This window comes from Haemaphysalis longicornis, unplaced genomic scaffold (assembly GCF_048455015.1).
Source record: "Haemaphysalis longicornis isolate Haplotype H1 unplaced genomic scaffold, Haemaphysalis longicornis Haplotype H1 scaffold_9, whole genome shotgun sequence".
In the NCBI taxonomy this organism is placed as follows: Eukaryota; Metazoa; Arthropoda; class Arachnida; order Ixodida; family Ixodidae; genus Haemaphysalis; species Haemaphysalis longicornis.
Window position 1 is genome coordinate 57,303,451 of NW_027526460.1, and position 27,860 is coordinate 57,331,310.

Sequence of the window (27,860 nt, forward strand, 5' to 3'; positions counted from 1 at the left end):
AGAGGGGCGAACCACTCCCTCAAAATTTTCGGTTTGAATGAAAGGGCGAACAATGGACGAGACCGTTTGCACCGCCTGTCGTCAAATAGCGACTTGCGATAATTATTCTGTCGCTTCCCCGTCTGCTCTCACCAAGTCGATCATTCCGCGGTATTGGTTTTTGATTTTTAAGTAATTTCTACAAACCTACCTACAAATGTGAACGCGGTAGGGAAGGACGAAGGAGCAGCACAGGATAGGTACGGAGGTTAACCAGGGAATGCGGCAGGTTTTCACACAGGGCAGCTGGGGACACACTATGGCCTGTAAAGCGTGCACCGCCTCATTATGTATCGTAATGCGGGGAAGCGGCTTCGGAGGGGGATCGGAGGCCTGATTTCATTTCATTTCATTCCATTTATTCGTCCTTAAGGGCCAGGAGGCATTACATAAGGGGGGGCGTACATCAAGGTTGTAACATCTTCGCAAAAATGTAACAAGGAATAACAAAAAAAGAGGAAATAAAAAGACAGAAATCAGCACTCAAGTGATGGCGTACATCGGGTTTTCAACAACTGCGTAAAAAAGTAAAAATGATCACAAGTTAACAAGGGACAACAAAAGAGGAAATAAAAAGGAAGGAAATTAACACTCAAATGACAAGGCGTACGTCGAGGTTGTAACATATAAAAAAGCGACAATGGTCACACATAGTAACTAGAAACAACACTAGAAGGAAATAAAAGCAGGAATGAACATTCAAGTGACAACAGCAAGACTAAGAATAAATTTTACAGGAGTGTAATAACAGACAAAGAAAGAAGAGTAAAAAAGAGATACGAAGAAGGCAGGTGGGGTCTTTAGGTAGCATCGTTTGGGTAGCTGATATACGTTAGTTTTTCGCGAAATTTTGTGCGATCGCTGCACGAAGTAATGTTGTCCGGCAGCGCGTTCCAAAGCGTGACGGTGTGGGGAAAGAATGAGCTGCTCATCGCCGTCGTGCGGCCCTTTATCGCCGCCAAGGGGTGAGTGTGAGATATACGGGACGATGTCCGAAACGGGCGTTTCAGGAGGGCGTGTCCTGACCGAGTGAAGTAAAAGGTGTGCAGGAGGCAGAGGCGAGAAATTATGCGCCGCGAAGCAAGCGGTTGAAGAGACAGAGTTTTTTTTAAGGTGGTTATGCTGGTTCGTCTTGAATATTCTGAAGCAATGAAACGAGCAGCGCGGTTTTGCACGGCTTCTAAGTCATCGCTGAGATGACTTAGTATGTCGCTTACTCCAGGGTATGCCGTTCGTGGCGTGGTGATTTCGCACTAAATGGAACAGGAAAAACGGACTCACGATTTTAAAAAGAACTGCACGTACATTTGAGGCGAAATCTGTGTATATAACCAGCGGGTCTAGGAGAACTCGTCAAAAGTGAACTCGTCACAGCCAACTCGTCATAGGTGAACTCGTCACATAGGGCAAGTCGTCATAGGCCATCTCGCACTAGGGAAACTCGTAACCTAGGGCAACTGGACACTCGGCCAACTCGTCACAATTAACGTTTTTCGTCTATCATGTTCAAATGAAAGAGTAGAGAAGCTTGTATAATTCTCCTCTTGGGCGTAAACATTCTTACACTCCTCCTTCTATTACCACACTTAATGTTTTCTTTGTCGCCTTCGAGGAACGCGCCAGCCAGACAGCGTATCTTATTTTTTTTCTGTGTGCAGCTAATTACGCGAGTCTTTTATATTAGACTTAGTTTGCCCATTTTGTTTTTTCTAATACGTTTTTTTTTGGTAATAAAGTGACGGCGCTGTATTGGTTTTTGCGATTTCGTTCTGTGTTTTCGCTTTTTAGTGTTTTGATCTTTTGTTTTAATTACTGTTGACAAACGATGACTGTCTACTGGGTAACTTTCGTTTTGTTAGTCTTCATATCACCTATATATGGGAGCGAAAGTCAAGGCTCGACTTAAAAGTTGACCCCCCCCCCCCCCCCCACACACACACACACTCACACAAAAAAGTGTGACGAATATTTTTTTTAGATGAAGAACCCAAGTAAAAGCACAAACCGGAAGTTGTGCTGAAACTGAAAAGCCAATTTCAAGCACCACCTGCAAACAAACAAGAGGGGAATATTTTACCCTATTTATAGATATATATACAAGCAGGCAAAAAGCTTCAAAAGATAACGCAAAAAGAAAAAAAGAAAAGAAAACGCAAAAGAAAGAAAAAGACGACCCCCCCCCCCTCCACGGAAAAATAGTGACGAATATTTTTTGGAAGGAGAAGAAAAAAAAATAAACCTGAAAAGAAAGCCCTTACCCAGTAAAACAGTGTAAATTTTTTTTTTTTGGCTACAACAAGGCAAATAAGAAGGGGACAGAGGAACATGTGTTAGAATAGAAAAACCATTCCAACCACCACCTGCCAACTAACAAAAGCAGAGGGCCCCCCAAACTCTGAAGAGGTCAACCTGGGAGTAATTATAAGATTAGAAGCCACTAACTTACTCTCCCCATTTCCTGGACATCGGCCAAAAATGAAACACGAGACGACTTTTCCTAGCACAAGAAGGTCAGTGCTACCACTTTTCCTAGTACGGGATCACCTAGAACCAGATGCCCTCTTTGACCAGTTTCCCTATGACCAGTTTTCCTAGGACGAGTTGGCTGGGACGAGTGGGCCGGTTCCCATAACCAGCAGCTCCCGCGTCAATTTAATTAGGAACGCCCGTTGGGTTGGTTTTTACGATAGTAAGCGAAAAAAGTGGCCGCCACGAACGACACGTTACTGCGGAGTACGTGCGAGATCCCGCTCGTGCTGGTCCAGGCAGGGAGCGCGCGAGCACTGCGAAGGCGGAAAATTTGAATTGCATTGGACAAACCTCCGTTCAATTCATCAAGAGAGGAGTGAAACAGGAAGGGGAAGAGCGTGATGGGTGGTAGCAGTGAGCCGATAACGGCACCACAGCCCGTTATGGAGAATCACTGCCCTGCACTTCCGACAACTTTCCTGTTGAGTGGAACGGCTTTAGTTTTTAGTGATAAAACCACTCAAGATTTATTGTCATCGCCGCTGCGTGCTTAACCAGGGACGGCCGTTTACTGGGGCCGTTTCAAGATATATCAGCAATTCCAGTGCAGAATATAATTCCAGCGTGTTAACGTTTTAAAAATGACGATACGGCCCAGGATATTTTAATGCCGCGAACGTTGCTTGGGAAGTTATGTAGGTGCCGCTTTGGTCTATTGCCTTTGCAAAGATACTATTCCGTAATGTCGGGCACGTGAAGGAATTTCCGCTGTGAGTGCGTATCCATCCTTAAGGGGCGAAGCTCCTTAAGGGATAAGGCTGTCGGCGTCTCATGTCGTCGTCGTCTCATGTCGTCGTAGTATCATGTAGTCACGGTACTAAAACACCGGGACACTCGTTTTCCCACGCCTGGCGCTCGAACGCTTCGTGCTTCAAAGACACGAGACTTACGGCAAATCTGTGTACCTCTACCAACCCGCCGCAGTGTCTCAGTGGCTAAAGCGTTGTGCTGCTAAGCCCAAGGAGGCGCGTTCGATTTCCGGCCGCGGCAGCCGCTTTTAGCAAATACACTCGTTTTTTCGAGGTTTCGGCGCACGTTAAAGATCCCCAGGTGGTCAAAATCGATCCGGAGCCCTCCATTACGGCGCGCATCATCGCCTGTGTAACGTCAGCGCGTCACCCCCCAACGGTTTCATCTCCGTGGGGAAAAACGCCAAGGCATCAAGAATTATACACTCACACACTGCACCCCCCCCCCCTCCCCAGGTTTCACGTTAGTACAGATGGCCCGGGATTTTTCGCGTAGTGATCCTTCTCCTTTAGGATCCTACTGCTACAGACAGCTTCCACTCCAACTGGATTGATCTTCAAATATATCATGTGGCTTTAAAAGTAAAAAAAAAAAAAGAAACAAACGTTGAGGACGCTTCAGCTTCGCCCTTGAGCGTGGAATGTGGCAGCGTCATTGGTCCCCGTTCGCATCGCATGAAAACTTTCCAATCGGTGAAAACGTTCCGCTTCTGCTAACACGCGGTCTGTAAAGGCAGCGCCTTTCCCGGGTGTTTCAGTGGGTGCCGCAAGGTGTCCCTACGGAATTTTTCGCTCACGGTTGGAAGAGCGCTGGAGTCTGTTCCGTCTCCGTCTTTTCTGTCAATTTTCGCAGTGTTAATTAGCAGTTACCGCGCTATAAGTGGTACCGATGTGCGCGTGAAGGTACGAGGGCGTCAACCGGTACCAGTTTCGAGCAAACGGTACGATTTCTGGTGATTTTCGCGGACTTCGTGTTCGTGGTGGTGGCGGCCTGCCGCTAAGCCTACCCGACCTGCTGAGGACAACGGCCGAGGACTTCGGCCCGCTAGGCCGTTTGGGCCTAACCCCGGCGTGGTGAAAAAGTACGGCATCATGGCTTCCGAGATGGAGACGACCACGTCTCCGGAGGAGTTAACGACCCCAGGCCCCAGCAACAGCGGCGGACCGATGTGCATCGAGGTTCCAGGTGAGGAAATTTCCTCGGAAGATTTTAATGGGAGTTCCGGTTGGTCGCACGTGGGCCGGCGTATCAGAGCCCCGGCCGGAGGTGAGGGCGCCTCCGCCATTACCCACGAGTCTAGGCCTAAAACAAGGTACCACTTCGCCAGAAAAGTGATCGCATCGACAAAGAGGGCAGCGAGAATGCCAGACGTGCTGCCGAGAGAGGACATCAAAGTGATCGTGAGGCCGCGGGGAGGCCTAAACATTGCAAGAACGCAGACTGCGATCGTTGCCTCGGCCATCATGGCGGCGGCGAGGGTTTCGAGAGAAGACGGTGCGGCGGATACTTTCTGCTCTAACCTACACCAGAACATCATAGTTGTGAGTACCCCTGATGAGGGGCGGGCTTTGTCCTATGCCAAGATCCAGGCAATCCGTATCGGGGACAAGATACACGAGGTGGGCGCATACCAAACCACACCATATGGTACGGTAAAGGGGATCATTCGAGGCATTCCCACCGAAGATACTCCGGCGGAGATCGACCGCAACGTCGTTAACTCAAGAAATCCGTTAGCAAGAGGAGCGCGACGGATTGGCAACACGACTACCGTAATTGTGGTCTTTGAGGGCGAAAAGGTTCCAAATTATGTATGTTACGGCCCTGTATTAACAAGGTGTAGTCTGTATCGCAAACATTTCGATGTCTGCAAACAGTGCGGCAAAGTAGGCCACAGAAAAGACGTTTGCCCTAACCCTGATGTGAAAGTGTGTTTCGACTGTGGGGCCAACAATCCTGCTAAGGGCCACGAGCACGAGTGTAACCCGAAATGCAAGCTTTGTGGGGTACAACACCCAACGGGCAGCAGAGAATGCAAAAATAGATACAAGACTCCCTACGTAGTTACCAGAAGGCAGTGGGAGCGTAAGATTGCGGAGCAGTGCGTAAAGCAACAACTGGCGCCTGGAGAGTTTCCACCGTTGCTGAAGTCAGCAGGAGAGAGCGGCACAGCTAGTCGCCGGGAGTCACGCTCGGTCGGGGACAAAAGCGAAAGCAGACACCGAAACCGAAGCACGAGTCGCCGCCGCCAATCGCAATCCAAAGACAGAGTCGGCTGGGCAGACGCGGCAAAGTCCGGGATAGCCAAGAGGGAGCAGCAGCAACGACAGCAGCAGCAGTCATTGCCATTGCAAAGTGGTAGAAGGAAATTTGAAGGTGAAAGTGGGGCGATGAAAGCGCTTAGAGACGCAAACGAGGCGTTGCGGAAGAAGAACACTGAACTAGAGGCGACAGTCAATAAGATAAATAAGGAAATGGCAGAGCTCAAGAGAATGATGGCGGCACAGTTACAGCGACTGCAGGCACAGCAGCAGCAGCAGTTATCGCCACCACCACAGCAAATGGCAATGACCGAGGATGAACCAGAAGTAGAGGTGAACCCGAGGGAAGCGAACGGGGCAGAAGCGGCTCCGGCACCCAAGAGAAGGGCAATTGAAAATCTCAAAGAGCGTAGACTCAGCGATAGGGTCGACAACCTTGAAGATAGGCTCGACCGCATTGAAGAGTATATTCGCACGACGTTCACCAGGACAATCACCGACCGTTTCACAGCAATTGAACAGACATGCCAGCAGTTGGCTACGACAGTGCAGAATTTGGCGACGCAAATGGCTAACTTTCAGCAAACATGGATAGGGCATCAACCACCGCAACCACAACAGCAGTGAAAGGCCTCCTCGTCTGGCATTGGAACTGCAACGGTTTTGCTGGGAAGAAGCCTGTACTCCAACAACACTTATAACAAGTATCAAGAAAGCCAGATGTCATCATGTTGCAAGAGACCCGCATTGAAGAGGTCAAGCTCTCGGGTTACCGGTCCCACGCTAGCCCGCCAAGCCTCCGGGCGGTGGCTGGCAGTAGTGGCAGAGGAGTTTGCACCTTGGTGAGGAAAAACCTCACGTACGTCCAGCACGAGTTGTTGGGCAATAGCACAATTGAGCACACCATGGTAGAAGTGCTTACGGGGAAAAAGAAGAAGGAAAGCACTTTTCTGGTAAACTTGTACAGTAGCCCGTCACACAGAAAGCAGAAATTCAAAGCACTGTTACACAAGGCATGCAACGTCGCGGGGCCCGACAGCAGGCTAGTAATCTGCGGGGACTTTAACGCGCCCAATCAAGCCTGGGGTTACCACAAAACATTGGCAAAGGGCAGGGACTTAATGCAAGATGCTACTGACTTGGGTCTAAATCTAATAACCGACCCAGCATACCCTACCAGAATCGGCAACTCGATCACCCGAGACACAACGCCCGAACTCACTTTCGTCAGGGGTAACGGCAGCGGTACGGGGGACTTTGAATGCCGAAACACGGGGCACGAGTTGGGCAGTGACCACTACATTGTGGAGGTCACTGTCCCGCTCGGTGGCGACGAAGAAGTCGGCAGAAGCTTTCGGAAACATCGACTTACGGATTGGGAAGCCTTTCGGAGGTTGTTACCCGAGGAGAAGACCGAAATTACAGACATTGAGGAGTGGTCGACCGAGATTGTAAAGAAGGCAGAAGAGGCCACCAAGGAAGTCGAGACGGACGAGCGTATCGGAAGGGTCGACAGCCGCCTGGCTCACCTCATCGCAGCCAAGCAGTCCATCCTGGCGAGATGGAAGACGCAGCGGACAAACAGAAGGCTACGCAAGAAGGTCGCCGAACTCAACGGAGAGATCGAGTCCCATAGCAGAGTGCTTTGCACTCAGCAGTGGAATGAGGCTTGTAACGCGGCGGACGGCCAGATGCACTGCGGCAAGACGTGGAGTATGCTGAGACATCTTTTGGATGAGACCTCGACCAAGACGCACCAGCACAACAACGTGGCCAAGATCGTCCACAGGGCGCTGACCGAGCACGGGGAAGATGGGGTGAAGAAACGCCTTGACGATAAGTACCTGCCGGTCACTCCCACAGAGACGCACCCGGACTACCAAGGCGAAGCAAACGAGTGGCTAGATCGAGACATTGAAGTATGGGAAGTGAGGGTTGCTCTGCACGATCTCAACAGCAAATCCGCCGCTGGTCCCGACCGGGTTACAAATAGAGCGCTGAAAAATCTTAATGAAGCGGTCATCGAGAACCTCACGGCATACTTCAACAAATGCTGGCGAGCCGGGTCACTGCCCCGGCAATGGAAAGCTGCCAAGACCATCTTGATTCCCAAACCGGGCAAGCCACCCAACATTGAGAACCTCCGGCCGATCTCGCTTACATCCTGTGTGGGCAAAGCGTTGGAGCATGTTCTCATGAACAGGTGGCAGAGGTACCTGGAAGATTCGGGGCTCTACCCAAACACCGTCATCGGTTTCCGAAACAAGCTCGGAACTCAGGATGCCATGATACAACTAAAAAATGAAATCCTCGATGACACTACCAACACGCAAGACAACAGAGCCATCTTGGGTTTAGACCTGCAGAGTGCTTTCGACAAAGTGAGGCACTCTGCAATCCTGGCCCAGGTGTCGCGGCTAAACATGGGCAACAGAACCTATGCGTACATCAAAGATTTCTTGACGGGGCGGACCACCGAGATCAACGCCGGGGACCTGCGGCTCAATGAGAAGAAGCTCGGCAGTGTCGGGACCCCCCAGGGCTCGGTCATCTCGCCATTACTTTTCAACCTTGTAATGATTGGGGTGGCCGAGCGGCTCTCGCGAGTCACGGGGGTCCGACACACCATCTATGCCGATGACATAACGCTATGGGTCCCAGGTGGAAGCGACGGACACATCGCGGGTGCATTGCATTGCATTGCCACCGAAAGGGGCAGCTAGGAAGGCGAAAGGCAACGATCCTGTGAGAGAGCAAGAGAAAATCAAGATCAGGACGAGCGGCGGTCAGACTATCCCGGAGGTAGAGAAGATCCGAGTGCTGGGTATGCTGATTGAACGCAAACGAGTGAACGGCGAGACGGTGAACCGTCTCGCGGCCAAAGTCACTACGGCAATTCGGCTCATAAAGAGGGTGTCAAACAGAAAAGCAGGCATGAAGGAAGAAAGCCTCACCCGGCTAGTGCAATCCTTCGCTATAAGTCACATTACGTACGTTGCTGCTTTCCACAACTGGAGGCAATGCGAGCGTACTAAGATCAACGCCCTCATACGCAAAGCGTACAAGGCAGCACTCGGACTTCTCGACTGCACAAGCACCGAAAAGTTCCTGGCCCTGGGAGTGCATAACACCTTGGAAGAAATCGCCGAGGCGCAGAGGACCGCCCAGCTTGTGCGGCTATCGGAAACAAGAACGGGCAGGCAAGTGCTGCGTGACCTAGGCCTGGAGCCAAAGGAAGGGGGACCCGAGAATACAGACGTGCATGTACCAGAAGCAATTAGCAGACGGTTGCGGGTATGTCCTGTGCCAAGAAATATGAACCCCGAGTTCAACAAGGAGCGGCGGGCGGCGAGGGCCAAGGCGCTCATCGATCTCCATGCCAAAGACAGGGGTGCTGTGTTTGTGGATGCGGCAGAGTATCCAGACGGCAGAAGAGCATTCGCCGCAGCAGTTGTAGGGGCAGCGACCGGTGCTACACGGACGGCGGCGAGTGTGCGGACTCGAGCGGCGCATCGAGCAGAAGAAGTGGCCATTGCCCTAGCCATCGCCGACCCCGAGTGCACGACTGTGCTCTGTGATTCTAGGACGGCAGTGAAAAACTACGCCAGAGGAAGAGTGTGTGGTGAAGCCGCACGTGTGTTGCGTGCGGTCGATCTCGCGAGTGAAAGTAGGTGTGCTGTGATTAAGTGGTTTCCGGCGCACATGGGCTGTGATGTCTCGGATCGCGGCAACGAAAACCACAACGAGACGGCGAACGCGGCGGCGCGAGGACTAACCAACCGTGCCGCTGCTACTGAGGTCGACCCGACGTGGTGGTGGGAAACCAAGGACAGGATGACCTCTTACAATGAAATCGTGAAGTGGTACAGACTAGATAGAAGGACTATGCCACCACCTCATCCGGGCTTGACCCGTGAGGAAGCAGTAATATATCGACAACTACAGACAGGGTCGTTACTCACCCCGGTTCTGCTGAAGCACATATGTCCGAGTGTTTATGTAAGTGACCTTTGCTGTGTGTGCCGAAAGGAGAGAGCCACTGCGGCTCACATCCTTTGGGACTGTGCCAAGAACCCGCAGCAAGCTACAACGATGACAACGATCCCACCGCTTCTCGAGGCCGCAATGCGTTGCTACGATCAAGAAGTCCAAGCCCAGGCCGTCCAGCAGATCTCGGCGGCCCTCGAAAGGCAACGACCGAGCGAAACCGGAGGGAGGCTGCCACCCCAAAACAGGGGCAGGCGCAGTCGACCAAAGGGAGTAGTGAGGCCGCGGCCGGAGTAGAGGCGCCAACAGCCGGGAAGACGTCATGGCCGCGTCACGGTGACGCCTTCCTTACATGGGAGGGCTAATCGTTCTGCAGGCATTTTCAATAAAGTTGCTTCGCTCGCTCGCTCGCTCACGGTTAACGCCGACGACGATGACGCCGGCTTTTCCGCGGCCCGAGGCCCCTAACGTTAAAAACGGCATTACTTTAATTTTAATCATATGTATGTGTACTTGTTGTTTGTTTTCCCGAGAGGACGTCGTTGCTGCTACGCTCCGTCGTTCGCAGCGTCCCTAAGAGTGTACCGAATTTTAACTCCTTATCGCTTCTGCCACTAAATTCCCGCCGTGTTCTGTCCCAGGGCGACGAGGAAAGGTTCTCCTTATAATAAGGGGCAATGTTACGAGGGCCAGCGAGGAGCCGTCCACACTGCTGTGCCCGTGCGCGCACACAGTGTGAAATGGTGTAAACCCCTAAGGGCGCGAATAACTGTCTCTGACACCCTTACACCCTAGCAGAGAAAACAAATTAAAACTCCCTTCAAGGTGTTTTGTCGTTTATAACACCCTTACACACCAAGTTAAAACACAAGAAAATAACCTTTTAAATGTTGTTTTATCGTCAATCACACCCTTTCAAAGGGTGTTTTTTGTTTGTTTTTGTAGCGTGAGCTACACTGGCCGAGGTTGAGCAGTTTCGCGTTGCTCCTGGACAGCCGTGTGGTACTCGGGGTGCACGTTCCGTGGGAGGGGACGAACGCGCAGACAGGCATGGGTGGTTCTTGGGATGGGGACCTTCGGGTGGGAGATCTCCGGTGCACGGATACCCAAGCGTGACTGGATTAGATTAGATTGAGTTGGATTCGATTGGATTGGATTGGAATTGAAAATCTTTTTAGCAGCAGTAAGCAAGATAATCGGCTAATCCTATAGGAAACCGAAGAATAACCAGATGAACCTTAGCTCACGCTACGTATATCCTGGCGCAGCCGAGCTAAGCCACTGCAGATTTTTTTTTTTTTACAGCGTATTTAGACAAAAGGGTGTGAATGATTGACAGTGCAGGCGGCAAATCAGCGCAGTACCTGTCGCCGGTCTCCCTCGCCCTCGCCGACCTGTGCAACGTGCGCGACGCTGTCACCCTCCCCGGGCTCTTCGGGGCTGACACCTCCCGTGGCGCCCTCCTGCAGCCCTTCCATGGGCGGTATCGTTCCCGACCGCACGCTGCTCCTGCTGCTGCTCTTGCTGCTCCGGCGGCGCACGCCCAGCGCGGTGACGGTGGCCACCGAGCTCCGCCTGACGCCCGTGGCGAAGCTTAGGGGCCAGGACAAGGGCAAGGGGCCGCCAATCACACGGCCACCCACTGCCAACGGGTCGTTCTCGCTGGCCTGCACGCGGGTAAGGGCTAATTGACGTCTTCAACACTGTAAAATCACTACAACAAGCGCCCCGACCCCATAGAAAGAAATAAAAACACCCTTCGAGGATGTGTTGTCTTTATAACACTTTTACACCCCAGCAAAAACACAATTATACACCCTTTTAAAGGGTGTTAAACTACACCCTTTCACAGGGTGCTTTTCTTTGTTTTCTGATAGTTTGTAAGGCTGTTAGTTATACACAAAAAGGGTGTAAATCATTTCACAGTGAAGAGCGCACACTTTCACAGCTTCGCCCGCCCGTTTGAAGACAGTTGCGCCCACCGAGATCCCAACGTGGGACTTCGGAGCTGATTCACCAGCTATACCCCTGAAGCCCCTTCCTTGTTTGCTCACATGATTCATTACTGCGTGAAACAATGACACGTCTGCCACGCTTCCGATTCGCCAAGTTTCGCAGTTGCCATCATGAAATGTGCCTTAGTTAGCGATTGAGCTCTTTACCATGGCTAACTTATGAGTGGGTCACGGTTGTCATCTGTTGCTTAAAGGGACCCTGCAACACTTTCGACAAGCGCGTTCACTGTTTCCTTCGCGTCTGGAACCACTGCGAAAGCTATAGTTATCGCCAGCACGGAGCGGCACGGCGTGATGTGCTCGTCGCACCAGATACGCCTTCCATTTCTGCTTTGTTTTTGTGACTTTATTTTTAAAGTTGCCATCGAAAAGCGTTCATTGCTGCAACTGAAGGAGAACTGGCCAACAGCCGCTACATGGACTTAGTGACGTAATTCGAGCCGCCAAAGAACGTCAAGACCGGGAAGGAGAGAAAAATCTTTTGGGCGGGTTTATAAGTTATCCGATGTGTATAGAGCAATAATTTTTGGCTGAGGTACTGAGGGTGTAGGTCGACTACGTTCTACAAGCATTTAAGATTTCAAAAAAAAAAAAAGGTGAAAAAGTGTTGCAGGGTTCCTTTAACACAATTTCCTGGCAGAATACATTCATTGCACCCACGAGGAAAAAAATGTCTTAATCATAAAAAGCCAAAATGTCCCTGAAGACACCCAAAAACAAAACAGAGAAGAAACCGCGTCCTTTGGCTCGTGTGCTCGACACATCAGATGCCGTACCGCAGCGCAGTTTTGTCGTCTATGCGGAGCTACGTTCTTTTTGGCCGAAAGCAAAGCTGAATGAAGAAGTGGCCGCATGTTCGTTTCGGCGCAGGCGTATCGCAGCGTTCGTGGAACTATTCTGCATTCCAACTCACCCGAACAAAAATTTCTCCCGATAAGATGGGGGTAATCTGGGTGAGCTCCACGACAGCGGCACACTTGAAGAGACAGATTGATGAGGAGAAGGGACGGAGGGTGGGATTCGGTGCGGGAGAGCACGCAATATATGCAGACATGCTGAGGCCAACTCGGACCAACATTCAAAAAAAGAGAAAAAGCTCTAGTGAAATCGTACCAATTGCTTATTATCGTCGTGTGTATTACCAACCGGCATTTTTTCATCGCTAAAAAGCATCGTTATCAGTTCGTCGATTTTCTATTAGTTGAATAAAAAGTTGAGCATCTCAAAAATACACTGAAACGGGCATTTCCTTGGTGGCACCTTTTGCGCGGTTCTATACTCAGTGAAAAAAAAAACACATATAATACAAAAATATATATAAAAAACACATGACTTGGTGCCTGACACCGCAACAAGGTCCCAAAACTCAATTTGCGTCAAAACACGCTTTTACGCTTTTTTTTTTTGAGACCGGTAGCAGCGGCGTCTAAAACAAGAAGTTTACAATTGCCGAATTAATCGGCTCGCATGAAACCCGCGCACCGCCTCCGGAGAGGCTCCGCAGCACATAATTCGGATAAGCTTTTAACTCGGGTTCGGTGGTTCAGTTGCATTGACGAAAAAGACCGCGCAGTCGACGAGGACGAAGGAACAGAATTCACAAGCGTGAGGGCTCCCAACTAAGGCATTTCACTGCATCTGGCAATGTCAAAGAGAAAATAGCAATAACGTCCGTTTTGAAAACACATCAAAAACAATTAGTGGCCGATAAAGGCAAAATGATTGGGTGCAGCCGCAAAGTCACCATCCTATGCGAGTCGCGTATCCAGACGGCACAGTTCTTTTCCGACGTTTTTGAAAACTTCGCGGCCTTAGCGACATCTAAACGCCACGCTTCGTCCCCATCTACGCGCTGTCTCCCGTCAGAGCGATGATAAGGCCCCTCTTCTACGCCGCGAGAGAGCGCCCTCACCTGCGGTGACGAGCTCTTCTCGGATACGTTTTCGGGTACCGCGCTTCGCCATATGCCTCCGCACGTGTCGCAGCCGCTGCCTTCGGGCGTCGAAGAGGACGACTTTGCGGCCGCACCTCTCGAAGACTTCCGGCTCAAACTCGACTTCCGGGTCGAACTCGACTTCCGGGTCGAACTCGACTTCCGGTCACCGGATGTCGCCATCCCATACCTGCTCGGTGCACTGGACGCGCGCTGCGTTTTCCCGCCCGCGGCCTTCGAGGGTCGCCGCCGCTCGGGTTCCTTTCTTCGGAGGCCTGTCTTGGCCAAGCTCGGTCTCCGTCGAGTCCGCGCAGCGTCCTCGGTGTCCATCAGAAAGGTGTCCTCGTCCTCCAGTATCCGCGGCAGCGTCGCGCCGGCGGGCCGCTTCTCGCGATACAGGGCCACGGAAGCCCGGAGCACTTCTCCACTGGCGAGCACTGCCCGCCGCATCAACTCCTGGGCTAAAAAATCCCGGCGGCGTCGCTCCATCTCCGTGCCGTGGCGCAGCTGCCGAAGCGCCAGCGACGCCACGCGCAGGTCCTCGGCCACTCTGGCCGTGTACTTGATGTGCTGCGTGGGGTCCATGCCGCCGAGAGACTCCGACATTTCCGACGCCTTGGCTCCGGCTGAAATCCCGCGTCTTCCGGCATCTAAGCCGGTTGAATCTCCCGAGGAGGAAGACCGTCGACGGCCGCCTGTTGGCTCGTGGTATTTGGTCTGCGATGCCCACTCTTCGGTGTCTCTGGGCGGCCCCTCTTCCGGCCTGAACGGGCTTCCGCGCCGGGAGGAAAGGGCGCGGTCCTGCGTCGGCTCGTCGTGGTCGAACGCTTCTTCCACGGGCGGTGGTGCGAATTGCAGGGCTCCCAAAATCGACTCCCAGCAGCCTATCGTCTCGCGCGCCGACGTTAGGCTGTCCTTTCTAAATCGCGAATCCGACGAGCGTCGGCGCTTGAGCCTGGACCGCGCCCGCCAGCCTTGGGGCTCCACCTGAACTTCGTCGTCCCAGGACACGGCTTCTGGCCTGTGATAAAGCGGTCCTGTGTAGTCTGGCGAGTAGGGGGGAGGCAGTTCCGGCGGCATCGCGTTTTGCCCGGCCACGAGTGGCCAGGCCGGGGCAGGTGACCATGCAGGGCCCACGCCAGGGTACCACGTTGTTTGCGGCCCCACCTCAGGCGGCGCTGTCTGCAAAGAGGGCGACGGAGAGGCCGCAGACGTGGGCTCGATGCTGCCTGTTCGTGAGATAGACTTCCCTGACATCCTCGGGCCTGATGATGAGCGTCGAGGTCGTCCGGAAGGCTCACTTGAAATCGGCTGACCGAATGCTGGTGGCGCACCAAACGACGCCGGCTGAAACTCTGTTGACGCCCCTAACGAAGTCTGACCAAAACCACCAACGGCATCATAGGCCGGAGGCGGTAGTGGTGCTCCGAATTGGCCCTGTTGCAGCTGGTCACCAGGAGGGTACATGCCTGGTGCTAAAGCGACGGGCCCCGGATCCATGTAGGGGCCAAAATAGGCACCCGCAGTGTCCACAAAAGCTGGCGCAGTACCCGGCCCCGCGAAAGTGGATGAAGAGCTGGCCAAATGGGAAGCGGACTTCTTTTTCTTCTTCTTGCGTTTTGACCGCTTGCGGGCATCTCTCGCCCCGCTATCGTCCAGTCTCTCCCTCAGAGAGGCCCTCCTAGGTTTCTTTTTCTTGCGCTTCTTGAGCGCTCCCTTGAGCGGCTTAGCGCCTTGAGAGTCATCCTCCTCCGAGCCTTTCCTTTTCTTCCTTGAGCTCAATTTGCCTGAGCTTTGCTTGGTGTTCAGTTCCGACTTGGACGCTAAGTTCCGTTTCGACTCACCAGTGAGGTCCGCCTTCGACTTGGACTTGGCAGTTATGGCCCGTTTAGACTCCGATTCCGACTTATCTGTGGCGTCCGCTTTCGACTTGGACTTGGCAGCGATGGCCGGTTTAGACTCCGACATGGTAGCTATCAGGTTGGAGAACCATAGAAAAAAGCGCCTGGTAGACGACAGCAAGGTTGCGAGGAACCAGACACCCCCTTGAGAAGCACACTAAAACAAGCGATCCTGAAAATGGTTGGTTGGTTGGATCCGGAACGAGAATCAAGGCTAGGTGGTGGTGGTGGTGGCCCATAAAGTGGCGCATACCCACTCAGGGGGATTGGCCAAGAAGATTGTATTTTTTTAACTAAAAAACCAGATAGGCAAAAAGGTGCAGTCGAAGAAAGAATTTAGACTATAGATTGAAGACAGAAATAGAAGGAGAAAGAGGAGTGAGAGAGCCTGATCAGAATCATTTTAACAAGGCAGACGAGCTGTCTCTGAAATGAAGGAATGAATGGCTTGACAGACATCCCCATGGCAGTGACCTAGCTGTGTGCCTCCAAACGACAAAAGCACTGGCAAGGTTAGTGGCATTCCGAGACGCCGCAGGGGAGCCTCCAGCAGTCTTCTCCGGTGATGCGAGAATCGGCGGCAAAAGAGGAAGAAATGCTCATCCGATTCAATTTCATGGCAGAAGTGGCACAAGGGTGAGGTTGCTAGATCTGCCCGGTAAAGATACCTGTTAAGTGTGGGAACACCACACCGAAACGAAGTCAGCGAAACTTCGCACGAGCGAGTTTGGCAGAGGCTTCTTTTCCACCGAAACCTGAGGTGGTCGAGTTCCGGAGAGGTGTGCAGCCCGTGATCGGACACGTCCTGGGCCAACAGGTATTGTCGATAACGGGCTAACAACACACAAGCAAACGGGGGAAGCACCTCCACAATAGGTAACGACAATGCCATTTTCGCTAGTGTATCCGCGGCTTCATTAAGGGCTAATCCACAGTGGCCAGGCAGCCAGACAAGCCTAATTGCCCGCACATACGTGGGAACGAAAGAGTAAAAAGTTTTAAGCATGGGACTGACAGTTTCTGAAGAAAGGACCATGCACACGGAGAGGGAATCCGTCAGTATCATCACTGAAGATTGCGCCGAATCGAGTTTCAGAACAGCAAGAAGAATAGCCAGAAATTCTGCATAAAATATGGGAATATAATCGGGTAGACGCAATGAAAAAGACCAATTCAATGCCGGAGAGAAGATACCCACCCCAACTTTCTCATTTTTCCCAGAGGCGTCGGTTGCAATAACCACGTGCGATGGGTATTCGGATTGGTGAGCCAGGAGAATGTTTTTAATTAAGTTGGTTGGAAGCAACTTAGCATGTTTTGGGAAAATGTTATCAAAAGAAACCTCCACTACTGTGGGTTGAGACTGCAAGAGGGGGACTGATAGGAGCGTGGTGTTTAATGGATGAAGTAAAGAATTGGCAAAAATGACTTGCGGGCGCCGGATACGAGACCAATTAGTGCCGAAAAACGCAAATGCGTGTTGGACAAACACAGCCTGTGATCTGGCCAGCGGTGACTCTAGGTACTTTGCAAATGCATTGATGGTGAGATATTTAAACCTGGAATTCAGCGTTGGGACTCCGGCCTCCAAGTATAATACCCGAATCGGGACGTAACCGGGTAGGCCTAAGCAGCAACGCAAAGCTTGTCGTTCCAGCTTCACCAAAGGCATGAGCTTATATGTCGCAGCGCCAGAGAATACAACACACCCAAATTCTAAGATTGGTCGAACATACATGCTGTAAATCATCAAGAGCGTATCTGCCCTCAGACCTGTAGCAGCAACGCGCGAGGCGCCCACGCGGTTTCTTCATCTTCCTTCACGTGAATGCGCGATGGGCGTCGTCTTCTGTGGCGAAAACAAAAGTATGAGCCGCAATATCTTGTAGCGTGACTCCTGGAGAGCCGTGCTGCGCATGCGCGAGGAGCAGTGACGTCTCACGGCGCACAGCTGGCGCACCGGAGCCGCCGCTACAGTGTACTATAAGGTTAGGTGTGTCGTGCGGAGGAAAAAACCAATAGAAAACGCGGGTCGCTTTTGCGATGAAAAAAATTATGATGGAGGAGCAGGCCTCCCCGAGAGAACTCCTGTTGCAGCCAGCGCCGCCTATAAGTTTTTAAATCAAACTAAACAGTTATTTGATGGGTTTTATAAAACTTTATGTCATAAAATAAAGAAATAAGACTATTTAGGGCAATAAGTGAGAAATAATTTAACAAGCAAAACTTCTGAGACCAACTGGAAAGCAGCGGTCGCCAGGGGCGCTGCTTACAACAGGAGTTCCTCAGCAGAAATTTTAAATGCAGAGCATTTCAGTAACTCACGATGTCACCCGCGTTGACGTCCGTAGTCCGCACCGTCGTTGTCCCTACTATATAAAAAAAAAATATTATCCGGAGCCCGGTTTCGATCCCTCGACCCTGCAGGCGGAACGCAATGTACATGGTGCTCTACCCACTGCGCCACAAAGCCGACACAGACAGGGACGCTACGAACGCGCCTTATATCGTTGACTCATTCAAATTACTGCTGACGAGCGCTCTCTCGTCAGCAGTTGCCACAATTGCAACAACATTAACGTAACGCAAACAACTTAACGTCGTGCGCCCCCGGAAATGCTCTGCATTTGATCGTGCCCCTCGCGAGGGGGATGTTTCACTGCGTCTTCTCTCGGTAAAATTTACCGCAATGTTTGTATTTATTGGTCCGGAAGTAAAAGACGACATGCCGCTTTCCCTTTCTATGGGCTATCGCCACCACGACGAATATACTAAGTTCCACGGTTTTGTTTTAGTCGTCTTCATAAATAATTGGGTGTTAGTTTCGAAACGAAAGGTATAAACGGTCATCTTCTTAGTTTGTGTTTTCGTGTTTCATGTACCCGAAGACATGTTTCCGTGTTTCTTTTGAAAAAGACTATGTTAAAGTATTTCCAGTGTTTCTCTTTCTTTAAGCTTCGCTCTGTGTAATATCCGAAAAGCACGATGCATTTTTTATTGCAATAGGGACCCCCCTAATCGGCCCCGAACATAGAGTTAATACTACTGGCCACGAAAGAGACACCTTTCTCTTCTAGTACACTGTACCACCGCCGCCGCGACTGGGTTGGATTGAATTGAGTTGGATTGGAAATCGTTTTAGCAGCCGTAAGCATGATAATCGGCTAATTCTAGACAACCAGGAAACCTAAGAATAACCAGCTGAACTTTAGCTCACGTAACGTATATCCTGGCATATATCCGAGCTAAGACACTGCTAATTTTTTTGTTTCAGCGCTGAACGAGAAAATGAAGACACCCCATCCAAGCCAATAGACTTGTACTTTGGCTGATTAGATTGTGATCTTTGCATTTGTACCGGAGAAAGCTGCGTGTCTCAACCATCTTTCTTCCAGAAAGGGGCGGTACAGTAATCTACGACAACGCTGAGCTAAGCAAATGTGACGCTATGATTTTCCATCTATTAGTTTGGGATTGGGTCACCTAGAATGTTGCTGATTCGCTCAGATCAGCGTTATCGTTGATTAAATTGTGGACTCTATTTGTAAGGGAGAAATCTTCGTGTTTCATCATCATCATATGCAGTCCCATGGTGTAAAGTTGGCCTTCCTGCAGTGCTTTACGGCGGAACAGCGCGCGTATATGCGTTTCCTAGTCAGTACAGACAGCCGTCACCTGAACTTGCTTATAAGGGTTATATCACAGACTAAACGTACCTAAAGCATACAAAACCTCCCAAACTGAAATAAACAACAGCCAGAACGGACTTCCAACGGTTGATAACCACGGTGTAGAAAAATATTCAACAGAAATAGCCGAAACCGAATATGGGGATAACCCGCCAAAACGTACAAGAAGCAGTAGCTGAAACTGACCAAAAGGCAACGAAAATACCCGAAATCCCATTTATAATGCATAGCGATGCCATTTATATTGTATGCGTGATAACAAATGTTAACATGCATATACGAAAATATGACAAACACTTGAAAATGAAAAAAATTCACAGCATATCCACGGGGTGAATGATGATGAGTGGGCGAAGCTCCTGAGGGGAAATCATCGGTAAAACCGTGACTCTTCAGTGAAAGTTCGCCCACTACATCTGTGTCCGAACGTAACGTCTAGAAAGTCTCGCTTAAACCGCGCGTCGGCACCTTGGGGCTGAGCTCGCCTGATGCGTTTTGCAGACGCCTCACGAGCTCTCACTGCATCGGGGTCTGCCTGCCGATACGCGCGCTTTCTCGCCGCTTCCCGTTCTCTGACGTTTTGGAGATCCTCTTCGCGCCGCAGCCGTGCCGCTTCGCGTACGGCAGGGTCCTCGCGCCGTTGCCGTGACGCTTGGGCCTCTCGTTCTCGAACGCTGGGATCTTGGCGGCGTCGTCGCGCAGCCAGACGACACGCTTCGGCCTCCCGCTCTCGTACGGCAGGATCTTGGCGGCGGCGTCGCGCAGCTTCACGGAGCGCTTCTGCCTCGCGGGCTCGCACATCTGCAGCCTTATCCATCGGGCGACTCCGAGCGCGCGCCAACAGCGAACGGATTTTATTACAACGCTCCCCGCCATCTAGTGAACAATCCAAGAACTAAACTAGAGGTAGCCACGCCATCTAGTAAACAATCCAAGCGCATCTTTTCATCATATACAAGTACCGCCATCTAGTAAACAATCCAAGAACTAAACTAGAGGTAGCCACGCCATCTAGTAAACAATCCAAGAACTAAACTAGAGGTGGCTACATACATACGTCGAGGATGGACAGACCCACGCCTTAAGGAGCTTCGCCCCTAAAAAGCTGTAAAGGGATTCGAACCCGGGTTAGGATGTTTGCTTCGCAGGAGCGCAATTACTACTCTACGAGACCAGAGGTTCTGAGCGATTAAATTGAGGGCCACATGCACGTGGACATGCCCCTAGGTGGCGCCACGCGTCGCTTGGCTGTGCTGACTAGGAAACGCCTGTACGCCAACGGCGTCATCAGTGAGGCATATAAACCTTCGCTTTACAAGTGTATTCGTTATACGAACGCATCTGCGCGCCATTCAAGCACCAGCTGGCCTTCTGCTGCGTCAGGTTCATGACTTCATAATTATATTCGCTAGGTGAGCGGAGTGTCGACTACAAGGAGACACGCGGCTTGCCTTACCAGAGCATTGACGTTTACGAAAAGCAGCAGGCAGAAATAGTCACAACAAAGGCGCGTGCGACACGGCGCTAAGGCTGTACCTATATGAACGTCATGGCTAGTCCAGACCCAAGGCCCAGACCGAGAGGTTTAGCACCCCGACGGGCAGTGCCGTATTAGGAAACTTTGGGGCCCGGGGCTACTGCGTCCTTGGGGCCCTAATGATGACAATGATTATGATGACGATGGTGATAATGATTCCGCTTTAGAATGCAAAAATTTTCGAAGCCCATGTTATGCTCTCTGATCAGTGATAAATTATACATAATTTTACGCTTTCCGGAAACTAATTTCTTGGCTTGATGTCTGGTATTATATAACGGATTTTATCAGGCGTAAAAGTTAGGTATGGTTTCATTGCCGGTCCATCACAGATTCACAATTAATCGAAGCGTCGTGTCGGCCTGCACATGCCATGGTACAGAAGAGTATTTTCTGAGAAGAAGCACATTTTATTATGCCTGTGAGCTTTTAGTTTTATTGTTAAGTTCTCCACCTGCATATATGGGAAGCCTCAAAGTACGCGCAGGCAGCTTTCACTCACAGACATCTGCCAAACAGTTGGCCGCCACGGCTAACGGGCCAAAATCCTGTAGGTTACCCGCGCAGACGAGAAAGCACGCGGCGGTAAGACCACGCGCCGCCTTTGAAGGAGGTTGGGGGGGGGGGGGGGATCGGACGTGTCGCGTAACGCAACCTGTCTATCGGAGCACGATTAGCACAAAGACGATAAGCAGAAAAATGTCGCCTTTTGGGTTAGGGAGCGGTCAACTTCGTGCGTGGGTTTGCACATGGCTGTCGAACTTTCAGCGGCGATGAACTCCTGTTGCGCAGCTGTGATGGTCTTGCTAGTCGGCAAGCCGTTACACAATAACGGGTCCCCTTTGGGTTGGAGAGCGACAGGTGAGCACGAGAGGTGGCATCAGACAACAGTTTAATAGGGATAGAATGTCTTTGCTCACCCCCGCGCTGCTGCTCCCGTCGGTGCCGCACAACAGGTCCAGCAGTCAGTAGTTCGTTGTCGATCGGTCCGGTCGTTGTTCGGTCGTAACCGGCAGTGGAAACACGCTGAAGCATTTCGTCTAGATTCGGGGTCTACGATGGAGGCTAGTATGGGTGGACCTCTCGTTGTCGAGTCCTCAACACGTGTGCCACGTCCACTGTTTTTCCCGCGCTCCTTCGGGGGTTCCTCTCCTCTTGCCGCCGCACACAAGTGGGACCAGATCTGCGGGCCGCCATTTGGTCCGCGCCGTCCACCGGCTCATTCCAAAGCGAAAAGCGCCCACCGGGACAAACAGCTTACCTTCCCCGAGTAGCGGCGGGGGTCCGCTTTCAAGACGGCGTCGAAGGGGCCGCACGCAGGATGCGTTTTTAAGTGGACACAGCTTTCGTAATCCCGAGAGGAAAAAAGACGTTGTTGTTGCTTTGTTTGGCGTCCACGCCTGAGCTCTTCACACCTATAGGCCTGCTGATTCCCCAGCTCGAAGGGTGCTGCTAGGGTCGGTCTGGCCCGGCGGCCTCTGCGTCCAGACGGAGTGTCGCCTAGAGAATTACGCTACGAATGGAGTCGTGTGGACATGTAGCTTCCGCAATGCTTGTTGCTCAGACAGCCTGTAGAAGCTACAGCACAGAGGTACGGGCTGAAGCCCAACGACCCCGCTAGTGGGCTACACAACCTTTGAACATTTAAATAGCCATATATACGCTGACATTCAGCCAGAAATATCGAGTCGATATCAATCACTCTTATGCGATTAAACTAATCCACTAGCTTTATTGAACGGGTCGTCATCACCATGGACTTCCTTGTCAAGCGCTATACATTGAAATTTCTGGCAGAAACTGTGTATGAGCCCGCAGGGCAGTACATAACTTGACAATATTTCCATATAACGTCCCTCAGGCTTAAACAATTTACAATGTTCTTCAGACATTATTTCATTATTCGCATGTCTGACTCTTTCTTATACCGAAACGTGCGCGTGCCGAAACGTCCGCGTGCTTAGATGTCCGTGTACCCAAAAGACTACCGAAACGACCTGTGCCCAAAAATACCGGAGCCGAGCTCGGGGCCTTTTTTATGTGGCTTCTAAGGCCCGCTCAAGCTGTGTACCCACGACTTTTGGTCCAAGACGTCTTCTCATAAACCTCGGGAAAACAAGGAAGAGGAGTAGGAATAACTAAATTAAATTGAAATGGACTCGAAGGTTCTCAACCATAACGTGAGGACACCCCCACACGAGTTAGCTTCGGTGTGAATGTGAGGTTGAAGCTCCTAACTTCAGCTTTCAATGCGGGGAGCGAGCACACTCAAGATATATATATATATATATATATATATATATATATATTTATATATATATATATATATATATATATATATATATATATATATATACATATATATATATATATTTATATTTTTTTTTTCGTATGATCGAGCGGGGCCCCTCACAGCTGGGGGCCCGGGGCTGCAGCCCCCGTAGCCACCCCCTTAATCCGGCCCTGCCGACGGGTAGGGCATTTCTGCGCCATGCATGGTACCGAACAAATCAGATAAATAAATGAAATTGAAGACGGCAAGCACGAGCGGACTTCATACGCCGCGCGTTCTCCTCCGAGAACAAGTGTATGGACGCGGCCGCACAAGATCCAGGTCGAGGACGCGGGGTGGCTGTAATCACCTTTGCGGTCCCCATGAGGTCGCCAGGGGCGTGCTATGTCCCAGTATCGCGACCAAAGCCGATGAACTAGCTGTCGCTCCAGCAGCGGCGGAAGGCTTCCGGAACACAACCTTCCGACACTCGCGAGGCCTAGACATTTCCTGAACGGAAGAGTAAGCCACCACACACTCCGTGTACCCTTCGAGGCGTGGCATATAACTCAGCAACCTGAACACCCACCTTCTATCCAAAACAAGCTTGATCGTGTGGGCACCGGGACACACGCAGATTGCAGGAAATATAGAGGCGAACCGGGCAGCTCGATGATATACTATACAAACCGCGCAACAGAAGAACCCGACATCGAAGAATCCACGCTAGTCCCCACGGAATACTTGTCCCCACAGCCTATATTACAGAGGGATCAGAAAGAGGGAATCTCTGCCACATCAATCCCTGACGACGGCAGAAGACACCGGCTGTAGATCCATGGCTACAGATAGGCATGCACATTTCCAACAAGCTGTCCCAAAAATCAGGAACCCTACCGCGGAGAGAGAGAGAGAGAGAGAGAGAGAGAGAGAGAGAGAGAGAGAGAGAGAGAGAGAGAGAGAGAGAGAGAGAGAGAGAGAGAGAGAGAGAGAGAGAGAGAGAGAGAGAGAGAGAGAGAGACTGGCTGACTTTATGGAGCGGGCCGTGGTTCAAGGGGCTGTAAGTGGCCCCAGCTTGTCCCGGGCAGCGGCTTCGGAAGCTTTGTTGACCAGAGTGGTTTGCCCCTCTGGGCCTGAGTTACCCCCCCCCCCCCCTTGCTCTGCATTAATGGGAGATATGCTGCAGGCCAGCGCCCTCTGCGAAGACCAGATCGGTCTGACGCAGCGGGCACGCAAAGCAGCATGGACCACCCCTGCTGGTCCTGCCCAGAGCTTAAGAAGCGTCATAGCAGAGCAGTCCGGCGGGTCACCGCAAAACCTTGCCAATCGAATTACAATTAAATGTTTCTGCAGTCGAGCCCAGTCCAGTCGACTGCAGGACGGAGCTAAACGGAACTCCGGGATATCTCAGCCCTCGTGCGAAGCCTCCGACGAGGTCCTAAACGCGTACCTCAGTGGTGGTGCCCAAACCCGACATGATCAGATTCAACTGCATGGCGCAGAGGTCGCACCAGCAGCGTTCAAATGTTTCTCGATCAAGCGTTATGACGAATGGGAAGGCGTGGTGCGTTGTTCATGTGCACCCATACAAAACTTAGCGTGCTGGCTACATGATCGAAGAGACCCACGGAGTGACACACGACACGAAGCGACCAGCGCAGTCCTCCTTGTTGCCCTGTTTCTTTCTTGCGCTGTTTTTCTTCGATTATGTGGCCAACACGCCCAGTTTTCAACGTTAATCATACACAACTGCTGAAATTGATTAGATACAAGAATGTTAGTGAATATTACGCATAAAGAGCGCGCAGTGAGTCACTGCTCCATGTAGTCCTAACGAGTGTCAGGCGTGGCTTATTTAGTGGCTCTAGTCCTTGCATTTTTCCTAGCCCGTGGAATAGATGATTGTAGGGTTTAACGCGCCGACGCAACGCAGGCGATGAGGCGCGCCGTAGTGGAGGGCTCCCGATAAATTTTGACCACCCGGGGATCTTTAACGTGCGCCGAAATCTCGCACACACGGGCGGTTTCGATTCTCGCCTCCACCAGAAAAACGGCCGCCGCAGCCGAGAATCGGATTCCCGCGTCCTCGTGCTCAGCAGCACACACCTTAGCCACTGAGCCACCGCGACGGGTCCCGTGGAATAGGTATACAGTATTTGGAATGTGTTTGGAATGGGCACGCACATACAAACGATGAAAACAAGCACAAAAATTGCGGTGTGCACTGAGCTGATAACAAAGTCACACCAATTCAATTCGACAAATCACAAAACGCGGTGGCGTAGCAGACGATCCCTTTATCACTCCCTTTCTCCTCTCTAATCTTTATATACCCCTCCTCCCCCTCCCCCCCGCACTGGGTTGTATGCAGGTGAGCCCCCAGCTGGGCTCAATAATATCCCCAGCTGCATCTCCTTTCCTTTTCACTCGAACCACTTAGTAGTACACTCTTAATAAAAAAGGTCGTAAAAAGGTAGTAACGGCCGTATTTACTAACTCCTTACGAACCTTACTACCCCGCGGTTTTGTACGTAGGCTCTGGCACTAACAACGGCATGGTTAGTAAATTAACTGAGTGTAAGAAGTGGTAGCACTAGATTAAGGTCGTGCTTATGACTAGGTTGTGCACGGCCAGTTAGTAAACGCGTGTAGCTCAGAAAAGTGCTATCGCTGGGACTTTACTAGTGGGGGTAGTGGTGCTTACTGCCTGCTTCGGTTAGTAATTTTGACAAGTGCTACATTTACTACCTCCAGTTACTAAGTACCTAGTGTATACTGGGACAAGTAACTTGTTAGTATTCCATTAGTGAATGCTCCGACCTTTTTTTTAAGAGTGTAGTAGTAGTAGCAGACGATCATCTTGCTCCTCAAGAGGGGCACAGCGCCATACGTCACCCTTTCCGCACGTGGAGTCAGGATGAGGGCTGGCAAATCAGGCGTTGTTGACCGCCCATGGCGAATAGTACCAAAAAGGCACGTGAGGAAAGTGAGTGCAAAAAAAAAAAACAAAAAAAAAACATCGTCCTTCCACCCCAAAATCATGCTATATATATAAGGGTCCAACAACCGTTATATAGTGCCCATTATGGGTTGTCCGTCGTCCTCGTGGTGTCTCTGAGTCTTTGGAGCCTGAGCTGCGCATTCCTCGGAGCGCGCCGTTTGGGCACTGGTGTGTACGTGTGTGTGTTGGACACAACACCCACATCCAGTGTCTCCTCGGCGGACTTTCGCCCCCCTGGGGCAGCCATGGCTGGGCCCAGCCAGGCCGAAGCTTGGCCGCAGCCAGCCGTGGAGCCTCCCATCTGCCGCGAGTGCGGACACGTCGTCACGATGTCAGAAGAAGGGGTTCCGATACTCTGCCCATGCCTCGACGACATGATGGCAGAGTGGTTCCTCGAAAACTTCGTGGAATTCCGACGTCCATCGACTGCGCCGAGCTGGTGCAGAAAGCGCTGGCGACCTCGCATGGCGGCAGCGCCATCTTGGTGTCGCAAACAGCGTGAGGTTGACGATGGGGCGTCACGAGCGGTGGCAGCTGATTCAGGGTCTGAGGTTGCGTCCTCCACGACCCAGACATCGCTGCTTCCAGTCGTCATACCTCACAGACACCGGGCGAGCCTGCTTCCCAGCTGGCCTGCACTTGTCTCGACGCCACTCGCCAGATGTGTGGAGTTCGTTGAACATGGCGAGGATGGAGCCGGCCTCAATGCGGTCGCATTTCCCAGGTGCCGCGTGAGCACCGTTTCCATGTCAACGAACTTCCAGAGGACCGCGGCTGGCCGCCGAGCCACGCTTCTACCGCACTGGGCTTCTACCGACGCCCGAAGCATGGGCTGAGCTACGCTCGCCTATGCACACAGGCGTGGTACACCACACTTGCGGCGGTGCACTGTGTACGTGACACGTACACAGCGTCTCTAGACCCCACGGGGCACCTGGAGTGATCTCGGTGTTGGTGCGTGGCGAGCACCGGGTGTAGCCGTAGCCCCCACATTCAAGTTGTGGCCCCGTGGCGAGGAATTGTAAGCGGGAGGGCAGAACGCTCGAACGGGGCATTTTACCAACCTCACGGGACACCGGGAGCAATCTCGGTGTTGGTGCGTGGCGAGCACCGGGTAGCCGTAGCCCCCACATTGAAGTTGTGGCTCCGTAGCGAGGAATTGTAAGCGGGAGGGAAGAACGCGCGAATGGGGCATTTTTTTTTCTTTTTTGCTATCGTGCTGACTTTAAATGGATCCCCCTCGCGAGGGGCACGATCAAATGCAGAGCATTTCCGGGTGCGCACGACGTTAAGCAGTTTGCGTTACGTTAATGTTGTTGCACTTGTGGCAACTGCTGACAAGAGCAGTAATTTGAATGAGTCAAGGATATAAGGCGCGTTCGTAGCCTCCCATTCTGTGTCGGCTTTGTGGCGCAGTGGGTAGAGCACCATGTGCATTGCGTTCCGCCCGCAGGGTCGAGGGATCGAAGCCAGGCGCCGGATAGTATATTTTTATATAGTGTAGGGGGAGGGGTGCGGACTACGACTACGGACGCCTACGGACGTCAAAGCGGGTGACATCGTGAGTTACTGAAATGCTCTGCATTTAAAACAGCACGCGAAGGCAGGAAGATGGTGAAACGTGCCATGAACCCCCTGCCGCGGCAACACAATCTACTTTAATCCAATCCAAACCAATCCAATCGAATCCAATCCAATGACAGACCAACGGGGAGCGATGCGGACTACGACTACGGACGTCAACGCAGGTGACATCGTGAGTTACTGAAATGCTCTGCATTTAAAAAAGACTTGCTCACTTCCCAAGATGACCAGAAATCGGACGCCATTACAGCTGCAAACTAACACCTACCCCCACGCAACACTACTCCATGCCATCTGCAGAACAACATACACACTGACATGTTAACACCGCCCCACACCCAAACCTCTTACGATATATTGCC

General features: G+C 51.6%; 1 protein-coding gene across 1 annotated transcript; it reads left to right on the plus strand.

Annotated features, from left to right (window-relative positions):
* The first annotated feature begins 912 nt into the window (after positions 1–912).
* On the plus strand, positions 913–9,036 carry LOC144153215 (uncharacterized). The gene is made up of 4 exons (XM_077684868.1): positions 913–1,004; positions 4,367–4,503; positions 6,747–7,960; positions 8,995–9,036. The coding sequence occupies exons 1-4, from the start codon at positions 913–915 to the stop codon at positions 9,034–9,036; spliced, it is 1,485 nt and encodes a 494-aa protein (XP_077540994.1).
* The last annotated feature ends 18,824 nt before the right edge of the window (positions 9,037–27,860 follow it).

Coding starts and splice junctions, on each gene's coding strand:
- LOC144153215 (XM_077684868.1), top strand. CDS start 913: ATGTTGTCCGGCAGCGCGTTCCAAAGCGTGACGGTGTGGGGAAAGAAT. Junction 1,005..4,366: donor CCCTTTATCGCCGCCAAGGG/GTGAGTGTGAGA, acceptor TCGGCCCGCTAG/GCCGTTTGGGCCTAACCCCG. Junction 7,961..8,994: donor TGCAGAGTGCTTTCGACAAA/GTGAGGCACTCT, acceptor TGGATGCGGCAG/AGTATCCAGACGGCAGAAGA.